This window comes from Symphodus melops (genome assembly GCF_947650265.1).
Source record: "Symphodus melops genome assembly, contig: scaffold_363, whole genome shotgun sequence".
Classification (NCBI taxonomy): Eukaryota; Metazoa; Chordata; class Actinopteri; order Labriformes; family Labridae; genus Symphodus; species Symphodus melops.
The window spans coordinates 1-19,046 of record NW_027636496.1 but is presented as its reverse complement, the minus strand read 5'-3'; the positions used below and the strand labels follow the sequence as shown (position 1 = coordinate 19,046).

Below are 19,046 nucleotides of genomic sequence, written 5' to 3'. Positions count from 1 at the left end.
GCAGACTTTAGGTTCTGATTGATCCCTTTTTTTTGTTGTTGTTTATTTGTTTGTTGTTTATTATTGATGCTCTATGCTCGGCTCTGTAAAGGCTTTTATAATTGTTTTGAATGTACTTGATTGTATAAAGGAAACAAATCTACAAGGACCATTGTTCATTTCTGGGATTATAAATAAAGTTTCTTTGAAATATGGTAAAAAAAAAAAAAAAAAAAAAAAAAAAAAAAACGCCCCCCCCCCCCTCGTGACTGAGTCACGTGAGCGGTCTGCATCGTGACGTGACATCAGCTGACTGCAGTCCAGAGGAAGAAGAAGAAGCAGATTAACCAGTCGACCTTCATCAGTCAGTGAATCTCCAACATGGCGAGTCAGTCTCAGGGCATCCAGCAGCTGCTGCAGGCCGAGAAGAGAGCCGCCGAGAAGGTGGCTGAAGCCCGCAAGCGTGAGTACGAGAGGCCGCGGCGCAGGGGCCCGGAGCTCCGAGCGGGGTACAACCAGGGGTCTAAACCCGGGATATATACCGGGGTATAACCCGGGATATACCTCGGTATATGATATATACCGGGGTATAACCCGGGGTATATACCGGGGTATAACCCGGGATATATACCGGGTATAACCCGGGTTATACCCCGGTATATATCCCGGGTCAATGGTCCGGAGAGTGTGCGCACTGTGAGACAGAGGAGGGAGGATTCATCCAGTCTAACCTGTTTATTTGATCTTTCCTATTTAATGTGTGTTTAATAATTATTACGAGTTAATGTGTATTTCATAATGTTCAGAATGAATCAGCTGATGTTTCATAAATGAGATAGTCAGTTTGACCCTTTCCGGATCCCGTAGGCTGTTGAAAGTGACGTCATTAGATTTTATCTTTATTTCTTTTTGTATAAAAGCGGCAGAAGTTTGATGAATTGTTCACTATGGTAGCCCTGTGTGGACAAACTTCTCCACATGTAATTCATGTTGTAATCTCTAATCTTTAAAACATCAAAGAACCTGAATGCTTGTGTTTCCTCACCTGCTGTGTGAGTCAGCCGCTGAGCATCATGGGATGTGTAGTTCCTGTCTGTTGATAAAGAGACGGACTGATCAGACCCAGCTGAAAGGTTGATGGTGTTCCCCTTCACTCCTCTTAACTCCTCCCACTCTGTGTGAGTGTCAGTGTGCTTGACTGTCTAAAAACAGTCAATAACACAAGATTTCTGTTGCCATGGTGACAAACTGGTGTCTTTCTGTGTCACATCCTGTAGGTAAGAACCGTCGTCTGAAGCAGGCGAAAGAAGAAGCTCAGGCTGAGATCGAGCAGTATCGTCTGCAGCGAGAGAAAGAGTTCAAGACCAAAGAGGCCGCCGTAAGTACACGGGACTGCACGCCACTACACGTGACTGCACGCCACTACACGCCACTACACGTGACTGCACGCCACTACACGACACTACACGTGACTGCACGCCACTACACGACACTACACGTGACTACACGTGACTGCACGCCACTACACGACACAACACGTGACTGCACGCCACTACACAACACTACACGTGACTGTACGACACTACACGTGACTGCACGCCACTACACGTGACTTCACGCCACTACACAACACTACACGTGACTTCACGTTACTACACAACACTACACGTGACTGCACGCCACTACACGTGACTGCACGCCACTACACGACACTACACGTGACTGCACGCCACTACACAACACTACACGTGACTGTACGACACTACACGTGACTGCACGCCACTACACGTGACTTCACGCCACTACACAACACTACACGTTACTACACAACACTACACGTGACTGCACGTTACTACACAACACTACACGTGACTGCACGTTACTACACAACACTACACGTGACTTCACGCCACTACACAACACTACACGTGACTTCACGCCACTACACAACACTACACGTGACTTCACGCCACTACACAACACTACACGTGACTTCACGTTACTACACAACACTACACGTGACTGCACGCCACTACACGTGACTGCACGTTACTACACTACACGTGACTGCACGTTACTACACAACACTACACGTGACTGCACGTTACTACACAACACGTGACTGCACGTTACTACACAACACGTGACTGCACGTTACTACACAACACTACACGTGACTGCACGTTACTACACAACACTACACGTGACTGCACGTTACTACACAACACTACACGTGACTGCACGTTACTACACAACACTACACGTGACTGCACGTTACTACACAACACTACACGTGACTGCACGTTACTACACAACACTACACGTGACTGCACGTTACTACACAACACTACACGTGACTGCACGTTACTACACAACACTACATGTGACTGCACGTTACTACACTACACGTGACTGCACGTTACTACACTACACGTGACTGCATGTTGCTACACAACACTACACGTGACTGCACGTTACTACACAACACTACACGTGACTTCACGCCACTACACAACACTACACGTGACTTCACGTTACTACACAACACTACACGTGACTGCACGCCACTACACGTGACTGCACGTTACTACACTACACGTGACTGCACGTTACTACACAACACTACACGTGACTGCACGTTACTACACAACACGTGACTGCACGTTACTACACAACACGTGACTGCACGTTACTACACAACACTACACGTGACTGCACGTTACTACACAACACTACACGTGACTGCACGTTACTACACAACACTACACGTGACTGCACGTTACTACACAACACTACACGTGACTGCACGTTACTACACAACACTACACGTGACTGCACGTTACTACACAACACTACACGTGACTGCACGTTACTACACAACACTACACGTGACTGCACGTTACTACACAACACTACATGTGACTGCACGTTACTACACTACACGTGACTGCACGTTACTACACTACACGTGACTGCATGTTGCTACACAACACTACACGTGACTGCACGTTACTACACAACACTACACGTGACTGCACGTTACTACACAATACTACACGTGACTGCACGTTACTACACAGCACTACACGTGACTGCACGTTACTACACTACACGTGACTGCACGTTACTACACAATACTACACGTGACTGCACGTTACTACACTACACGTGACTGCACGTTACTACACAACACTACACGTGACTGCACGTTACTACACAATACTACACGTGACTGCACGTTACTACACTACACGTGACTGCACGTTACTACCCAACACTACACGTGACTGCACGTTACTACACAGCACTACACGTGACTGCACGTTACTACACTACACGTGACTGCACGTTACTACACAACACTACACGTGACTGCACGTTACTACACAGCACTACACGTGACTGCACGTTACTACACTACACGTGACTGCACGTTACTACCCAACACTACACGTGACTGCACGTTACTACACAATACTACACGTGACTGCACGTTACTACACTACACGTGACTGCACGTTACTACACAACACTACACGTGACTGCACGTTACTACACAGCACTACACGTGACTGCACGTTACTACACAGCACTACACGTGACTGCACGTTACTACACAACACTATAAGTGACTGCACGTTACTACACAACACTACACGTGACTGCACGTTACTACCCAATACTACACGTGACTGCACGTTACTACACAACACTACACGTGACTGCACGTTACTACACTACACTACACGTGACTGCACGTTACTACACAACACTATAAGTGACTGCACGTTACTACACAACACTACACGTGACTGCACGTTACTACACTACACGTGACTGCACGTTACTACACAATACTACACGTGACTGCACGTTACTACACTACACTACACGTGACTGCACGTTACTACACTACACGTGACTGCACGTTACTACACAACACTATAAGTGACTGCACGTTACTACACAACACTACACGTGACTGCACGTTACTACACAACACTACACGTGACTGCACGTTACTACACAACACTACACGTGACTGCACGTTACTACACAACACTACACGTGACTGCACGTTACTACACTACACAACACGTGACTGCACGTTACTACCCAATACTACACGTGACTGCACGTTACTACACAACACTACACGTGACTGCACGTTACTACACTACACAACACGTGACTGCACGTTACTACACAGCACTACACGTGACTGCACGTTACTACACAACACTACACGTGACTGCACGTTACTACCCAATACTACACGTGACTGCACGTTACTACACAACACTACACGTGACTGCACGTTACTACACAACACTACACGTGACTGCACGTTACTACCCAATACTACACGTGACTGCACGTTACTACACTACACAACACTACACGTGACTGCACGTTACTACACAACACTACACGTGACTGCACGTTACTACACAACACTACACGTGACTGCACGTTACTACACAACACTATAAGTGACTGCACGTTACTACCCAATACTACACGTGACTGCACGTTACTACACTACACAACACTACACGTGACTGCACGTTACTACACAACACTACACGTGACTGCACGTTACTACCCAATACTACACGTGACTGCACGTTACTACACAACACTATAAGTGACTGCACGTTACTACACAACACTACACGTGACTGCACGACACTACACGTGACTGCACGCCACTACACAACACCACACAACACTACACGTGACTGCACGTTACTACACAACACTACACGTGACTGCATGACACTACACGTGACTGCACGCCACTACACAACACCACACAACACTACACGTGACTGCACGCTCTAATACTGTTTTTGTGTTTGGTTGTGATGACAGGCTCTTGGTTCCCATGGTAACAGCGCGGTAGAGGTGGACAAGGACACGGTCGAGCGGATGGGTCGTATCCAGAACAGTTACCGTGGTAACAAGGAGACGGTGTTGGGCGAGCTGCTGCGGCACGTCTGCGACATTAAGCCAGAGTTTCATGCCAACTACCGTGTGGCTGGCTGAGGGGGCGGGCCATTTATGTAAACGAGGGGCGGAGTTAAGGAGGTAGGGGGCGGGGTAAACAGGAGACTTGGATGTTAGCTTCTGTTAGCAAAAACTATTTTTAATTTCAACTTAAACATGCAAAACTTTTATTTTGAAGTTTCAAAGTTTCTTCTTCCTGTTTCCTGCTCCAGAAATAAAACAAACTCCAGTAAATGTTGTTACTGTGTCGATGTTTACCAAATATTTATTAATATAACAGTCTTCAATGTCAAATCTTAACATCCTGTATTTAACAAAATAAAAGTCTTTATTTACTGTGAAGATAATATCAGCCAATCAGGCGTCAGCTTGAAAGTAACCAGCCAGGCATCAGTTATATCTCTTGATGAGCTGATTGGTTGCTAAACTGTGAACTCTCCTCCAATCAGGAGTTAAAACAGGACTACGATCCGTCACCTGATTGGCTGAAAAAGGCTTTGATTGTGGAACTTTTGTGCTTTGCTGTTTTTTTCTTGTATGTGATTTTGTGACTTCCTGTTGACCATTGTGAGGTCATGATGTAAACATTAAAGTGGATGGTGATTTGCTGAACCTATGTGATTCTACTCTGTGATTGGCTAAATCATATCTCAGGTCCTCTAACAGTTAGATATGCTGCGTTCAGGTGCTCCTCTGACAGTTAGATATGATGCGTTCAGGTGCTCCTCCGACAGTTAGATATGCTGCGTTCAGGTGCTCCTCTGACAGTTAGATATGCTGCGTTCAGGTGCTCCTCTGACAGTTAGATATGCTGCGTTCAGGTGCTCCTCTGACAGTTAGATATGCTGCGTTCAGGTGCTCCTCTGATAGTTAGATATGCTGCATTCAGGTGCTCCTCTGACAGTTAGATATGCTGCGTTCAGGTGCTCCTCCGACAGTTAGATATGCTGCGTTCAGGTGCTCCTCTGACAGTTAGATATGCTGCGTTCAGGTGCTCCTCTGACAGTTAGATATGCTGCGTTCAGGTGCTCCTCTGACAGATATGCTGCGTTCAGGTGCTCCTCCGACAGTTAGATATGATGCGTTCAGGTGCTCCTCTGACAGTTAGATATCCTGCGTTCAGGTGCTCCTCTGACAGTTATGCTGCGTTCAGGTGCTCCTCTGACAGATGTGCTGCGTTCAGGTGCTCCTCTGATGGGGGGGTTACGGGTGTGGCCTCAGGAGGAGAAGAAACAGTTTTATGACTGAAGGACGTCTGATTGGCTGAGATAAGGTGGCGAGACGCAGACACGAGGCTCAGGTGTTAATGTTTGATCTTCACTGATTATTCACTAAACAGATTATAAACAACTCACATTTAGCACTACACACACTAAATACACACACACAGTACACACTATATACATATACACACAATACACTATATACATATACACACAATACACTATATATACACATACACACAATACACACTATAAACTATAAGAAACAGCACACACTACATACACAGTATAGACAGTATATACAAACATAATATACAGACAGTATATACAAGCAGTATACACACAGTATACACACAGTATACACAGTATACACACACAATATACACACAGTATATACACAGTATATACACAGTATACACACAGTATACACACAGTATACACACAGTATATACCCAGTATACACACAGTATATACCCAGTATACACACAGTATACACACAGTATATACCCAGTATACACACAGTATACACACAGTATACACAGTATACACACACAATATACACACAGTATATACACAGTATACACACAATATACACACAGTATACACACAGTATACACACAGTATATACCCAGTATACACACAGTATATACACAGTATACACACAATATACACACAGTATACACACAGTATACACACAGTATATACACAGTATATACACAGTATACACACAGTATACACACAGTATATACCCAGTATACACACAGTATACACACAGTATATACCCAGTATACACACAGTATACACACAGTATACACACAATATACACACAGTATATACACACAATATACACACAGTATATACACAGTATACACACAGTATACACACAGTATATACCCAGTATACACACAGTATACACACAGTATACACACAGTATATACACAGTATACACACAGTATACACAGTATACACACAATGTACACACAGTATACACACAGTATACACAGTATACACACACAGTATACACACAGTATACACACAGTATACACAATATACACACAGTATATACACAGTATACACAATATACACACAGTATATACCCAGTATACACAGTATACACACAATATACACACACAGTATATACACAGTATACACACACAATATACACACACAGTATATACACAGTATACACACAGTACACACACAGTATACACACACAGTATATACACAGTATACACACAGTACACACACAGTATACACACACAGTATATACACACAGTATATACACAGTATACACACAGTACACACACAGTATACACACACAGTATATACACAGTATACACACAGTATACACACACAGTATATACACAGTATACACACAGTACACACACAGTATACACACACAGTATATACACAGTATACACACAGTACACACACAGTATACACACAGTATATACACAGTATACACACAGTATACACACACAGTATATACACAGTATACACACAGCACACACACAGTATACACACACAGTATATACACAGTATACACACAGTACACACACAGTATACACACACAGTATATACACAGTATACACACAGTATACACACACAGTATATACACAGTATACACACACAGTATACACACAGTATACACACACAGTATATACACACAGTATATACACAGTATACACACAGTATACACACAGTATACACACAGTATACACACACAGTATATACACAGTATATACACAGTATACACACAGTATACACACACAGTACACACACAGTATACACACACAGTATATACACAGTGTACACACAGTATACACACACAGTACACACACAGTATACACACACAGTACACACACAGTATACACACACAGTATATACACAGTATATACACAGTATACACACAGTATACACACACAGTACACACACAGTATACACACACAGTATATACACAGTATACACACAGTATACACACACAGTACACACACAGTATACACACAGTATACACACACAGTATATACACAGTACACACACAGTATATACACAGTATACACACAGTATACACACACAGTATACACACAGTATACACACAGTATACACACACAGTATACACACACAGTATATACACAGTATACACACAGTATACACACAGTATACACACACAGTATACACACACAGTATACACACAGTATACACACACAGTATACACACACAGTATACACACAGTATACACACACAGTATACACACAGTATACACACAGTATACACACACAGTATATACACAGTATACACACAGTATACACACAGTATACACACACAGTATACACACACAGTATACACACAGTATACACACACAGTATACACAGTATACACACACAGTATACACACACAGTATACACACAGTATACACACACAGTATACACACACAGTATACACACAGTATACACACAGTATACACACAGTATACACACACAGTATACACACACAGTATACACACAGTGTATACACACAGTATACACACACAGCATACACACAGTATACACACAGTATACACACACAGTATATACACAGTATACACACAGTATACACACACAGTTTACACACACAGTATACACACACAGTATACACACAGTATACACACACAGTATACACACACAGTATACACACACAGTATATACACACACAGTATATACACACAGTATACACACACAGTATACACACACAGTATATACACACACACAGTATACACACACAGTATACACACACAGTATACACACACAGTATATACACACAGTATATACACACACAGTATACACACACAGTATATACACACAGTATACACACACAGTATACACACACAGTATATACACACACAGTATATACACACACAGTATACACACACAGTATACACACACAGTATACACACACAGTATATACACACAGTATATACACACACAGTATACACACACAGTATATACACACAGTATACACACACAGTATACACACACAGTATATACACACACAGTATATACACACACAGTATACACACACAGTATACACACACAGTATACACACACAGTATATACACACACAGTATATACACACAGTATACACACACAGTATACACACACAGTATATACACACACAGTATACACACACAGTATACACACACAGTATACACACACAGTATATACACAGTATACACACATCTATCTGTCTGTCTGTCTGTCTGTCTGTAGTGAGTGTATAGTGTGTATTGTGTGTTTGTATAGTGTGTGTATATAGTGTGTGTATAGTGTGTGTGTGTTTAGAGTGTATAGTGTGTGTGTATAGTGTGTGTGTTTAGTGTGTGTACAGTGTGTGTGTATGTGTGTGTGTGTGTGGTGTGTATAGTGTGTGTTTGTGTGTGTGTAGTGTGTGTGTATAGTGTGTGTATATTGTGTGTGTAGTGTGTGTATAGTGTGTGTATAGTGTGTGTGTGTGTGTGTGTATAGTGTGTGTATATAGTGTGTGTGTGTATAGTGTGTATAGTGTGTGTGTATAGTGTATAGTGTGTGTATAGTGTATAGTGTGTGTGTGTGTATATAGTGTGTGTGTGTATAGTGTGTGTGTGTAGTGTGTGTATAGTGTGTGTATAGTGTGTGTGTGTGTGTGTGTATAGTGTGTGTATATAGTGTGTGTGTGTATAGTGTGTATAGTGTGTGTGTATAGTGTATAGTGTGTGTATAGTGTATAGTGTGTGTGTGTGTATATAGTGTGTGTGTGTATAGTGTGTGTGTGTAGTGTGTGTGTGTGTATAGTGTGTGTATATAGTGTGTGTGTGTGTATAGTGTGTGTGTGTAGTGTGTGTGTGTGTATAGTGTGTGTGTGTGTGTGTGTATAGTGTGTGTGTGTATATTGTGTGTGTAGTGTGTGTGTGTGTATAGTGTGTGTGTGTGTGTGTATAATGTGTGTGTGTGTATAATGTGTGTGTGTGTGTGTGTATAATGTGTGTGTGTGTGTTTGTGTATAATGTGTGTGTGTGTGTATAATGTGTGTGTGTGTATAATGTGTGTGTGTGTATAATGTGTGTGTGTGTTTGTGTATAATGTGTGTGTGTGTGTATAATGTGTGTGTGTATAATGTGTGTGTGTGTGTATAATGTGTGTGTGTGTGTATAATGTGTGTTTGTGTATAATGTGTGTGTGTGTTTGTGTATAATGTGTGTGTGTGTTTGTGTATAATGTGTGTGTGTGTGTGTATAATGTGTGTGTGTGTATAATGTGTGTGTGTGTGTATAATGTGTGTGTGTGTTTGTGTATAATGTGTGTGTGTGTGTATAATGTGTGTGTGTGTGTGTTTGTGTATAATGTGTGTGTGTGTGTATAATGTGTGTGTGTATAATGTGTGTGTGTGTGTATAATGTGTGTGTGTGTGTATAATGTGTGTGTGTGTGTGTGTGTTTGTGTATAATGTGTGTGTGTGTGTATAATGTGTGTGTGTGTGTGTGTATAATGTGTGTGTGTGTGTGTATAATGTGTGTGTGTGTATAATGTGTGTTTGTGTATAATGTGTGTGTGTGTTTGTGTATAATGTGTGTGTGTGTGTGTGTGTGTATAATGTGTGTGTGTGTGTATAATGTGTGTGTGTATAATGTGTGTGTGTGTGTATAATGTGTGTGTGTGTGTATAATGTGTGTGTGTGTGTGTGTGTTTGTGTATAATGTGTGTGTGTGTGTATAATGTGTGTGTGTGTGTTTGTGTATAATGTGTGTGTGTGTGTGTGTTTGGCTGTACTTGTATCATTCTCTGTCGGCCTCACGCGCTGGTCACCTGACCTCCTCACTACAAACAGCACATACGTGGCTCCAACAGAGTCCAGCCCCCAAACCCTCGAGTCGTCCTCTGATTGGTTAACACTCGATGTCCAAAGGGTTTTATTTTAGCTCCTCCTCCGCGTTCCTCCTACATACGTCATGACGCACGGAAGCGGCGCAGCGGAGAAGAAGAGGAGAAGTTGAACACACGAGAGGCTTTCTGTTTTCTTCGTCTCTTTTCTCTTCCTGTGAGCCGGAAGTGTCAGACTCACAGCCAACCGAAGCAGAAGAAGAAGAAGAGTGTCCGGGTGATTTACAGGTGAGCTCGAGCTGTGTGTGTGTTTCAGTGTGTGTGTGTGTGTGTGTGTGTGTGTGTGTGTGTGTATGACCTCTGCTGCTACACACCAGCACACAGTGTCTGACGTCCGTTTGGACCCTTTGCTCTCACTCTCCGGTGTATGCAGGAGGAAGGTGCACACCTGTGACAGTGTGATAGGTAGTTCACCTGCTGTGTGCTTCAGGAAGTACACATGGTTTATAAACAGGAATGTGTCATTAGCGCCGGTTACTGGAAGTCTCGTGCGCTGACAGGCAGGTGTGGTGTTGAAGTGTAACGCGTGCACGCGCAGGTTAATTACAGCTGACAGCTCCTGAGATGAGCCTGGTACACACCGCTCTGTGCATCACCTGGGTCAGAGGACGGTCTGACGTCACAGCAGCAGGCGCGCAAGATAGCTCTGTACAGTGTGCCTGATAATGTAACACGGCAGTCACGTGACCCCACCGTGTGTGGTACCGGTACAGGTGTGATGACCCGTTGGCCAAAGTTCAGACACGTTGCTGATTGGTTCAGGGTCAGTATGTGCTTGTCTCTGATTGGCTGATAAGACAGCTGCAGGTGTAGAACAACAGAACATCCTCGGGTAAAAATGTGTTTGATTAACAGGGTTCAGTGCAGCAGCGCCCCCTGGAGGAGACGCCATGATGGATCATTAAAACGGGGCGAGCGACATTAAAGAACAGATAGAGAGCGATACTGACTCCCACTAACAGGAAACAGGAAGTTAAGTGTTGCCGATGGCGATGACTGACCTTCTTAATAATGTTAACGATGCTGTGATCTAATTGGCTGAGGGCAGACGGCCACTAAGAGTGATCTGATTGGCTCGTTCTGGCTCTTGTAGCCTTGGGGCCTGACAGCCAATCAGATTACATCAGGGCGCCTGCTTACATACGTCAGGCTGTTACCACGGTAACAGACGGCCACGGTAACAGCTCAGGGCGGAGCTGGTTATCACCAGCTTCATGATGAAGATAAGTGTCTTTGTGGTCTCTGGCTCCTCCCACTGGGTTAGTGGGAGGAGCCAGAGAGCGATGAGGGTTCTTAAGATGGACGATGAAATAACAACTGAACAAGTTAAACTTTTATTTTCTCTACGTCAGAAGCGCTGAACTTCCCTTTGTGGGTTAATAAAGTCAGCTGACTTTCTTGTCAGGGGTCAAAGGGCGAGCTGTCGAACCTGCTGATAGGACGCTTTCAGTCACATGGTCACTCTTTAAACCGAAACGTCACTTCAGCGATGGTCGTTTCTCCTCAGAGCGCGCCGTCTCACTGATCATCGTACCGATCCGTATTCATGCAAGAAGCGTTAACCCTAACCCGCCACGCCATTCCCCGCTGACCAGCACAGCCCGCCGTCACGTTACATCAGGACTAACCTGAGTGTACACGCACACACGCTGAGCGTCTGACAGCGTTAACCCACAGGCTCCTCCCCTTGCCTAGCGTTAACCCACAGGCTCCTCCCCTCGCCGAGCGTCTGACAGTGTTAACCCACAGGCTCCTCCCCTCGCCGAGCGTCTGACAGTGTTAACCCACAGGCTCCTCCCCTCGCCGAGCGTCTGACAGTGTTAACCCACAGGCTCCTCCCCTCGCCGAGCGTCTGACAGTGTTAACCCACAGGCTCCTCCCCTCTGGGTTTTCATTCAAACATTCTGTAGAAGAAGAAACATCAAAACTTCAAACACGAGGTGAACTCAGAGAACGTCTCTGTGGCGTGGAGCTGTGGCGTGCAGCGGTGGGGAGCCTTTGTTGTTCAAACAAACGGCTTCAGAAGAATTCACCTCAGTGCAGGAAGTGAGGGGGGGTCACTGCTTCCTGTTCTGGGTGGATGAAGGTGATCTTAAAACAAGATTCAAAGCTAACTGCTAACTCCATGGATAAATAACCAGGAAGTGATGTCATCAATATGTTAATTACCTGTTTTGTTGCAGACAAACATGGAAAACATGGAAACTGACCACAGCCACCACCATCATCACACTATGGCTCCTCCCACAACCAGTGGCCATGACCATGGAGGAGGAGGAGGAGGGGAGCATGAAGGTCACGGCGGCATGGTGAGCTACATCATGCTAATGTGACATTAGCATCATCAAGTTTAACTCTAAGAGCATAGCAGCGACCTAGCAATAAATAATAACTGCAGTTCATCGAGTGTCCACTAGAGGCCGACTCAGACAGAACCGGAGCTGAACTCGTCTGTTTGGATTTGAGAGTTATTCATAATGAGGGGTGTGGCCTCTTTGACTGATGCTGGGTCTTTGCCCCGCCTCTTTGATCAGATGTCAGGTCAACATTTCCAACATGGCGACGACCATGTTTTCCATCAGACACCATAGACTGGTGTAGTTTTGAGTCCTAAAACCAGGAAGTGAGTTAGCATGTTAGCTCCGTGGTTCTTTTTTTTTTTTTTTTTTTTTAAGATTTGTTTTGGGCCTTTTTGCCTTTAATGATAGAGGGAGGAAAGTGGATAGAGTCGGAAAGGAGGGAGAGAGTGGGGAGAGACATGCGGGAAATGGGCCACAGGCCGGACGCGAACCCGGGCCGCCCGCGCGCGAGGACTGAGCCTCAATACGTGGGGTCGCGCGCACTGCCGCTGCGCCACCGGCGACCCCAGCTCCGTGGTTCTAACCTCTAAAAGTCTAAATGGTGATTTTGAATGTGTTTGTGTTTAGACTGAAATAAGGTCTGTGGTTAACACAAGCTGAAGAGATGTTGATGTTTTGTTAGACGAGATAAACTACGTTAGCTAAGACCAACACTTGTGAATTTTAAAGTTTTTACGCTAACTTTAAACGGCGGTTGCTAACGAGTAGCTAACTGAAACTACAGTGGTTGTCATGGAGACGTCATCACACTGGGAACTCTCTCTAATCCTCCTTACAGACTCTAGTCATGTTTTTCAGTGTTCTTGTAAATATTAGGTTAATAAACAACTTATTAAGCTAACGTTTAGCTAGCTTGTCAAATCCGCTGATTAGATCGATGAAGTATAACGGTTGTGACGTCATTATAAATCGACCGCGGTGTAGTTAGCTTGTAGCATAACGTTAGCTTTTTACTTCTCTGGGCTGCATTAACTCTTCAAACATCATATAAATGATGTTCATCTGTAAAGATTATCAGCTGAACTAAACAGCATCAGAAACGTGTGTTTGACACACAGATTATTTTCTGCAATCATCCAAAATCCAAAAATCCCAGAGGCGAATTTTCGTAGGAACCACCGGCGCCATTTTTTCGGGTCGGCCTACAAAAATACGTCATTACTATACCAGTCTATTGATGACATAAGCGAGACTGCGCCCCTGTTTCCTACAGACCTAAACATGCAGTATGCTAATTTTAGCACGCTGTTATCCTTTAAACTACGGGTCATGTGACTTCATCAAACCAAACTATGTTGGATAAACTAGCATCAAGCTAGCTGTGTAGTTCTTTGTTGTTTATTTTAGTTTATTTTGTTTGTGCGCTCTGTGTGAGCTCGCCATTGGACAGAGAAACAATGCATCATGGGTAGTTTATTAACGTCGACCGAACTTATGACATACTAACGCGGCGTTCAAGTTCATCTCAAGTTGAAGAACGCAGCGTAAAGTCAGAAACCCTGAAAGTGTTCAGTGGGTTAGAATCCAACATGGCGTGCATCAGCCGTACGTTAAAGCTGTTTATTAGCCGCTTGTTTGTGATCAAACGCAGCGATTGTATCAAGGCACTTCTCTGTGGACGTTGTTTTATTTTTATGCACAAACTATCCTGAAGTATATTTACGACCTGTTCTTTTTCTTTTTTTTTTAAATTTCATTTATTCATAAAATTTGAGTGAGCGAGTGCGTGTGCTCACAGCGCCGCGTGAAGCTGAAGCTCTCCTTCGTTTTCTACATGTGCAGCTGATTCTAAATAATAGGATATTTAACTTTTGAAAGGCTCCTGTCTGAGCGCGTGTGGATTGAAGTTGTTTGTTGCAAAAACTGAATGACTGTAATTAATGTAGAAACACATTTGATACAAATGCAAACCTAAATTTAGACTAAACCCGAAGATAAGACCAGAACCCAGCATGTTAGCGCGTTAGCATGATAGCGGGTTAGCATACAGAAACAATGAATGACACTGTAATTAAAAAGGATCTTTGGTTTCATCTGTAACTTTGAATTACGAGTCTTGTTGTTTTAATTGATGTCTTTGTGACATTTATGAAGCTAGCTGAATTAACATTGAGCTAGCATGCTAATGCTGTGCTTGTCGTTGCTAGGTGATGACCTTCTACTTCGGCTACAGCAACGTGGAGCTGCTGTTCACTGGGCTGCTCATCAACTCGCCTGGAGGTCTCCACAATAATTAACATTGTTCATTTTTAAACATTTCAGTGATAACGCAACCTCACCACCTTCCTCTCCTCCAATCAGAGATGGTGGGGGCGTGTATCGGTGTCTTCCTATTGGCCGTCCTGTACGAGGGTCTGAAGATGGGCCGTGAGACGCTGCTCCGTCGTAGTCAGGTCAACGTCCGCTACAACTCCATGCCGCTGCCCGGGGCTGACGGGACGGTGCTGATGGAGACGCACAAGACCGTAGGGTAGGTCGCTAATGCTAATGCTAATGCTAAATGTTTGATACCATGGCATCAAAATCGGTTTTAGTCCCATTTCCACTAAACTGTTCAGTTCGGTTCGTCTCGGTACGGCACACATTTTGCAGCGTTTCCAGAGACTAAAGGCGGGAAAGATCAACAAACAACCGACCCGTAGCGTCCTACTTTTTGGGACCAAGAATATCGATCTGACCCTAAAAGGCGGAGCTAAACACTGCAGTCTGTTGATTGGTCCCGTATGACAGACAAAGACAAACTCAACCCGGCCATGTTTAAACTGTAGGTTGTTTATTGGTCTGTATTTCTCCTCGCCGCACACAGTGATTGAGTTTAGTGATAAAGAGTCACATGTTTCCTGTCCTCATATCAAACGTCTGTAAAATATTATGAAGTTATTTCTCCTTCTGTTTTTCTCCTTTGTTAAAGGGACACTTCACCCATTGACATGAAGCTGTGTATCATTAGAAACATGAGTCCAGCTCTCATTTTGTCCTGAGACGACAAAAATGACTGAAAGTTTTCTTCATGTGATGCAAAAAGTGTCATATTACATCACATGAAGAAAACTTTCAAGATGATAAACGGCTTCATGTAAATGGCTGAAGTGTCCCCCTTTTAAATTTATTAGCGGGTTAGCTGCTATCACTTAGCTGACGCGGCTATTGGCATTCGGCCCCCCCCCTCCCCGATCTATTTAAAAGAAGGTGAGGAGTGATCAGCTGATACAGGAACAATAACAGATCGAACACGCAGCGTCACAACAGGAAGTGGGTGGAGCTTCTGATATACAGCTGAAGTGTATAGATCAGATTATAAATGTTTTATATTAAAGAGAACATTAAAAATAATGATTAAAATAAACCATCATGATTAATGATAATTATTATAACATGTGTTCGCTGTCAGCTCGCTGACTGACAGTCAGTGTGTGGAGGGGGCGGAGCTTCCTGTTGAACTTAAGTCCCACCTCCCGAGACACTCTCCCAGGTAACGGTGGTGGTCAGGTTGTGGTTGTGGTTCTGGTTCTGGTTTCGTGTGAGACGCTTCGATCAGACCACTCCGGAGCCACTTAGAGAACTCGTGTCCAATGAAGGAGCATCAGCAGGTTCTGATTGGAGCATCTCTTCAAACTGTTTCCAGAAATGTTGGGACGTTTTGTAAAAATAAAACCAGAACGTGAAGATTATTTAAAAACAAGAGGAGGAGGAGGAGCTAACAGACGTGGAGTCTGTTTGACGTGAAGAGGGGGAGGAGCTAACAGACGTGGAGTCTGTTTGACGTGAAGAGGGGGAGGAGCTAACAGAGACTAAGGCCGTTTCTCAGAACGCGACCCTCCTTGTTCTGACCGGTTCACAAAAACACAGCCGATTCGTTCTTCTGGGTATTGCGTAACCCGCCTCAGCAGAGCAAAGCATTCTGGGTCGTGCATAAGCGTCGCGCATTCGATCGCTGACATCAACAATGAAATTACTATAATAATAATAAAGACGCTCAACACTGATTTAACGTTTGTCTGATTTATCTGCTAAGAAGCCAACCGCCATTTTTAATTTGTGGGCTTTAACAGTTGGTGGCTGTGTCCGAGATCACGCCCTCACTATTTAGTGAACACGCCATTTTGTAGTGGTGTCTGAATTCTGAGTGAGCGTGGTCATTCCCTGTATAGTCAACTCAATGTATCCCACAATTACTGGCAGAGCAATATTTACCATCATGCATTGCGGTTTGACAAGCTGAGAGCAGCGTTTGACTGGGCTGAAGAGGGGGAGGAGCTAATAGAGACGGTCTGTCTGAAGTAAAGAGGGGGAGGAGCTAATAGAGACGGTTTGTCTGAAGTAAAGAGGGGGAGGAGCTAACAAAGCGTTCCAACTTTTCTGACCCTAGGTTGTTTTTGAACTCTTAAAGATGGTGGACATGTTTCTTTGAATGTTTTTTTTTAAACAGAAAATATAAAAGCTGAAAGTTTAATGTTTGATTTTTAACGCTGACATTTTCTGTTTCCTAAAAACATAGATCTTCAATGTGGAGGGGCTAACATGCTAACACTGAGGCTAATGCTAAGAGCCACTAGTCAACAGTTCTGATAATGCTAACATGTTAATGCTATGTAAGCTGGGGTGATTATGCTAAGCTAGCTGTTTTTAAGGTGATGGGATAACAAAATGAAAGTAAATGCAGTAATTAACAAGGCTTATAAAGATGGCAGCTGTTAGCATGTGGAATCATTTAGCTAATGTTGCTTCATATTGAGTTAGCGATGCTTAAGTTAAAATGCACTGCAGTACCCTCATGCTAACCCTGTTAGCAGTAGAGCTACATGCTGACATCATGATAGAAAGTGTATGGCAAGGCAATGCTAAGGCAATGCTAACTACCTCCTCTTGTCTCACAGGCAGCGGATGTTAAGCCCCGCCCACTTCCTGCAGACCTTGTTGCACATTGTTCAGGTGGTCGTCAGCTACTTCCTGATGCTCGTCTTTATGACCTACAATGCCTACCTCTGCATCGCTGTGGCAGCTGGCGCTGGCATGGGCTACTTCCTGTTCAGCTGGAGAAAGGCGGTGGTCGTTGACATCACTGAGCACTGCCATTAGCTGCAGCCAGGTGCTGCCAGCTGCTGCAGCCAGGTGCAGCTAGCTGCTGCCAGCTGCTGCAGCCAGGTGCAGCAGCTGCTGCTGCTAATGTTTAATTTCTGCTGATTACAATCGATAATCGCTAACAAACACTTTCACTGTAGGTTAGCCTGCTAGCCAACCTGGGACTACAAACCCCAGAGTGTTAGCACATTAAAGAAGACACTAAACTACACTTGTAACTTGGTAACCATGGTAACACCCTGCTGTAGGTTTACACACTAACGTATGTAGTTAGCGATCATTTAGCAGGAAAAACTGACGTCGTTGTTTTTCTGAACCCGACCAATCGCAGCTCAGATCACCTACCAAGATTCTGATTGGCCAAAATCACGTCAAACTTTTTTTTTTTTTTTTCCTTTTAGTGCCAACATCAGCACGGGTCGCATCTCATCATGAGAGTGACCTACACAATGATTTATGAGAAGTTTTACTAAAGTAAATAAAATGTTTTCATTGTTTTT

General features: G+C 43.8%; 2 protein-coding genes across 2 annotated transcripts; both read left to right on the top strand.

Moving 5' to 3' along the window:
- The first annotated feature begins 252 nt into the window (after positions 1 to 252).
- On the top strand, positions 253 to 5,601 carry atp6v1g1 (ATPase H+ transporting V1 subunit G1). Its single transcript, XM_079373251.1, has 3 exons — positions 253 to 442; positions 1,257 to 1,357; positions 4,855 to 5,601. Exons 1-3 carry the CDS (start codon positions 361 to 363, stop codon positions 5,026 to 5,028), a joined length of 357 nt encoding a protein of 118 aa, XP_079229377.1. The 5' UTR covers positions 253 to 360; the 3' UTR covers positions 5,029 to 5,601.
- Positions 5,602 to 11,151: 5,550 nt separating this feature from the next.
- On the top strand, positions 11,152 to 19,043 carry slc31a1 (solute carrier family 31 member 1). Its single transcript, XM_079373250.1, has 5 exons — positions 11,152 to 11,332; positions 13,288 to 13,413; positions 15,612 to 15,684; positions 15,766 to 15,934; positions 18,342 to 19,043. Exons 2-5 carry the CDS (start codon positions 13,294 to 13,296, stop codon positions 18,541 to 18,543), a joined length of 564 nt encoding a protein of 187 aa, XP_079229376.1. The 5' UTR covers positions 11,152 to 11,332; positions 13,288 to 13,293; the 3' UTR covers positions 18,544 to 19,043.
- The last annotated feature ends 3 nt before the right edge of the window (positions 19,044 to 19,046 follow it).

What these genes read in the sequence shown, in the direction of transcription:
- slc31a1 (XM_079373250.1), top strand. Translation starts at nt 13,294, where the DNA reads ATGGAAAACATGGAAACTGACCACAGCCACCACCATCATCACACTATG. An exon ending in GCTCATCAACTCGCCTGGAG is followed by an intron (nt 15,685 to 15,765) that starts GTCTCCACAATA and finishes TCCTCCAATCAG; the next exon opens with AGATGGTGGGGGCGTGTATC. An exon ending in GAGACGCACAAGACCGTAGG is followed by an intron (nt 15,935 to 18,341) that starts GTAGGTCGCTAA and finishes CTTGTCTCACAG; the next exon opens with GCAGCGGATGTTAAGCCCCG.
- atp6v1g1 (XM_079373251.1), top strand. Translation starts at nt 361, where the DNA reads ATGGCGAGTCAGTCTCAGGGCATCCAGCAGCTGCTGCAGGCCGAGAAG. An exon ending in GGTGGCTGAAGCCCGCAAGC is followed by an intron (nt 443 to 1,256) that starts GTGAGTACGAGA and finishes CACATCCTGTAG; the next exon opens with GTAAGAACCGTCGTCTGAAG. An exon ending in TCAAGACCAAAGAGGCCGCC is followed by an intron (nt 1,358 to 4,854) that starts GTAAGTACACGG and finishes TTGTGATGACAG; the next exon opens with GCTCTTGGTTCCCATGGTAA.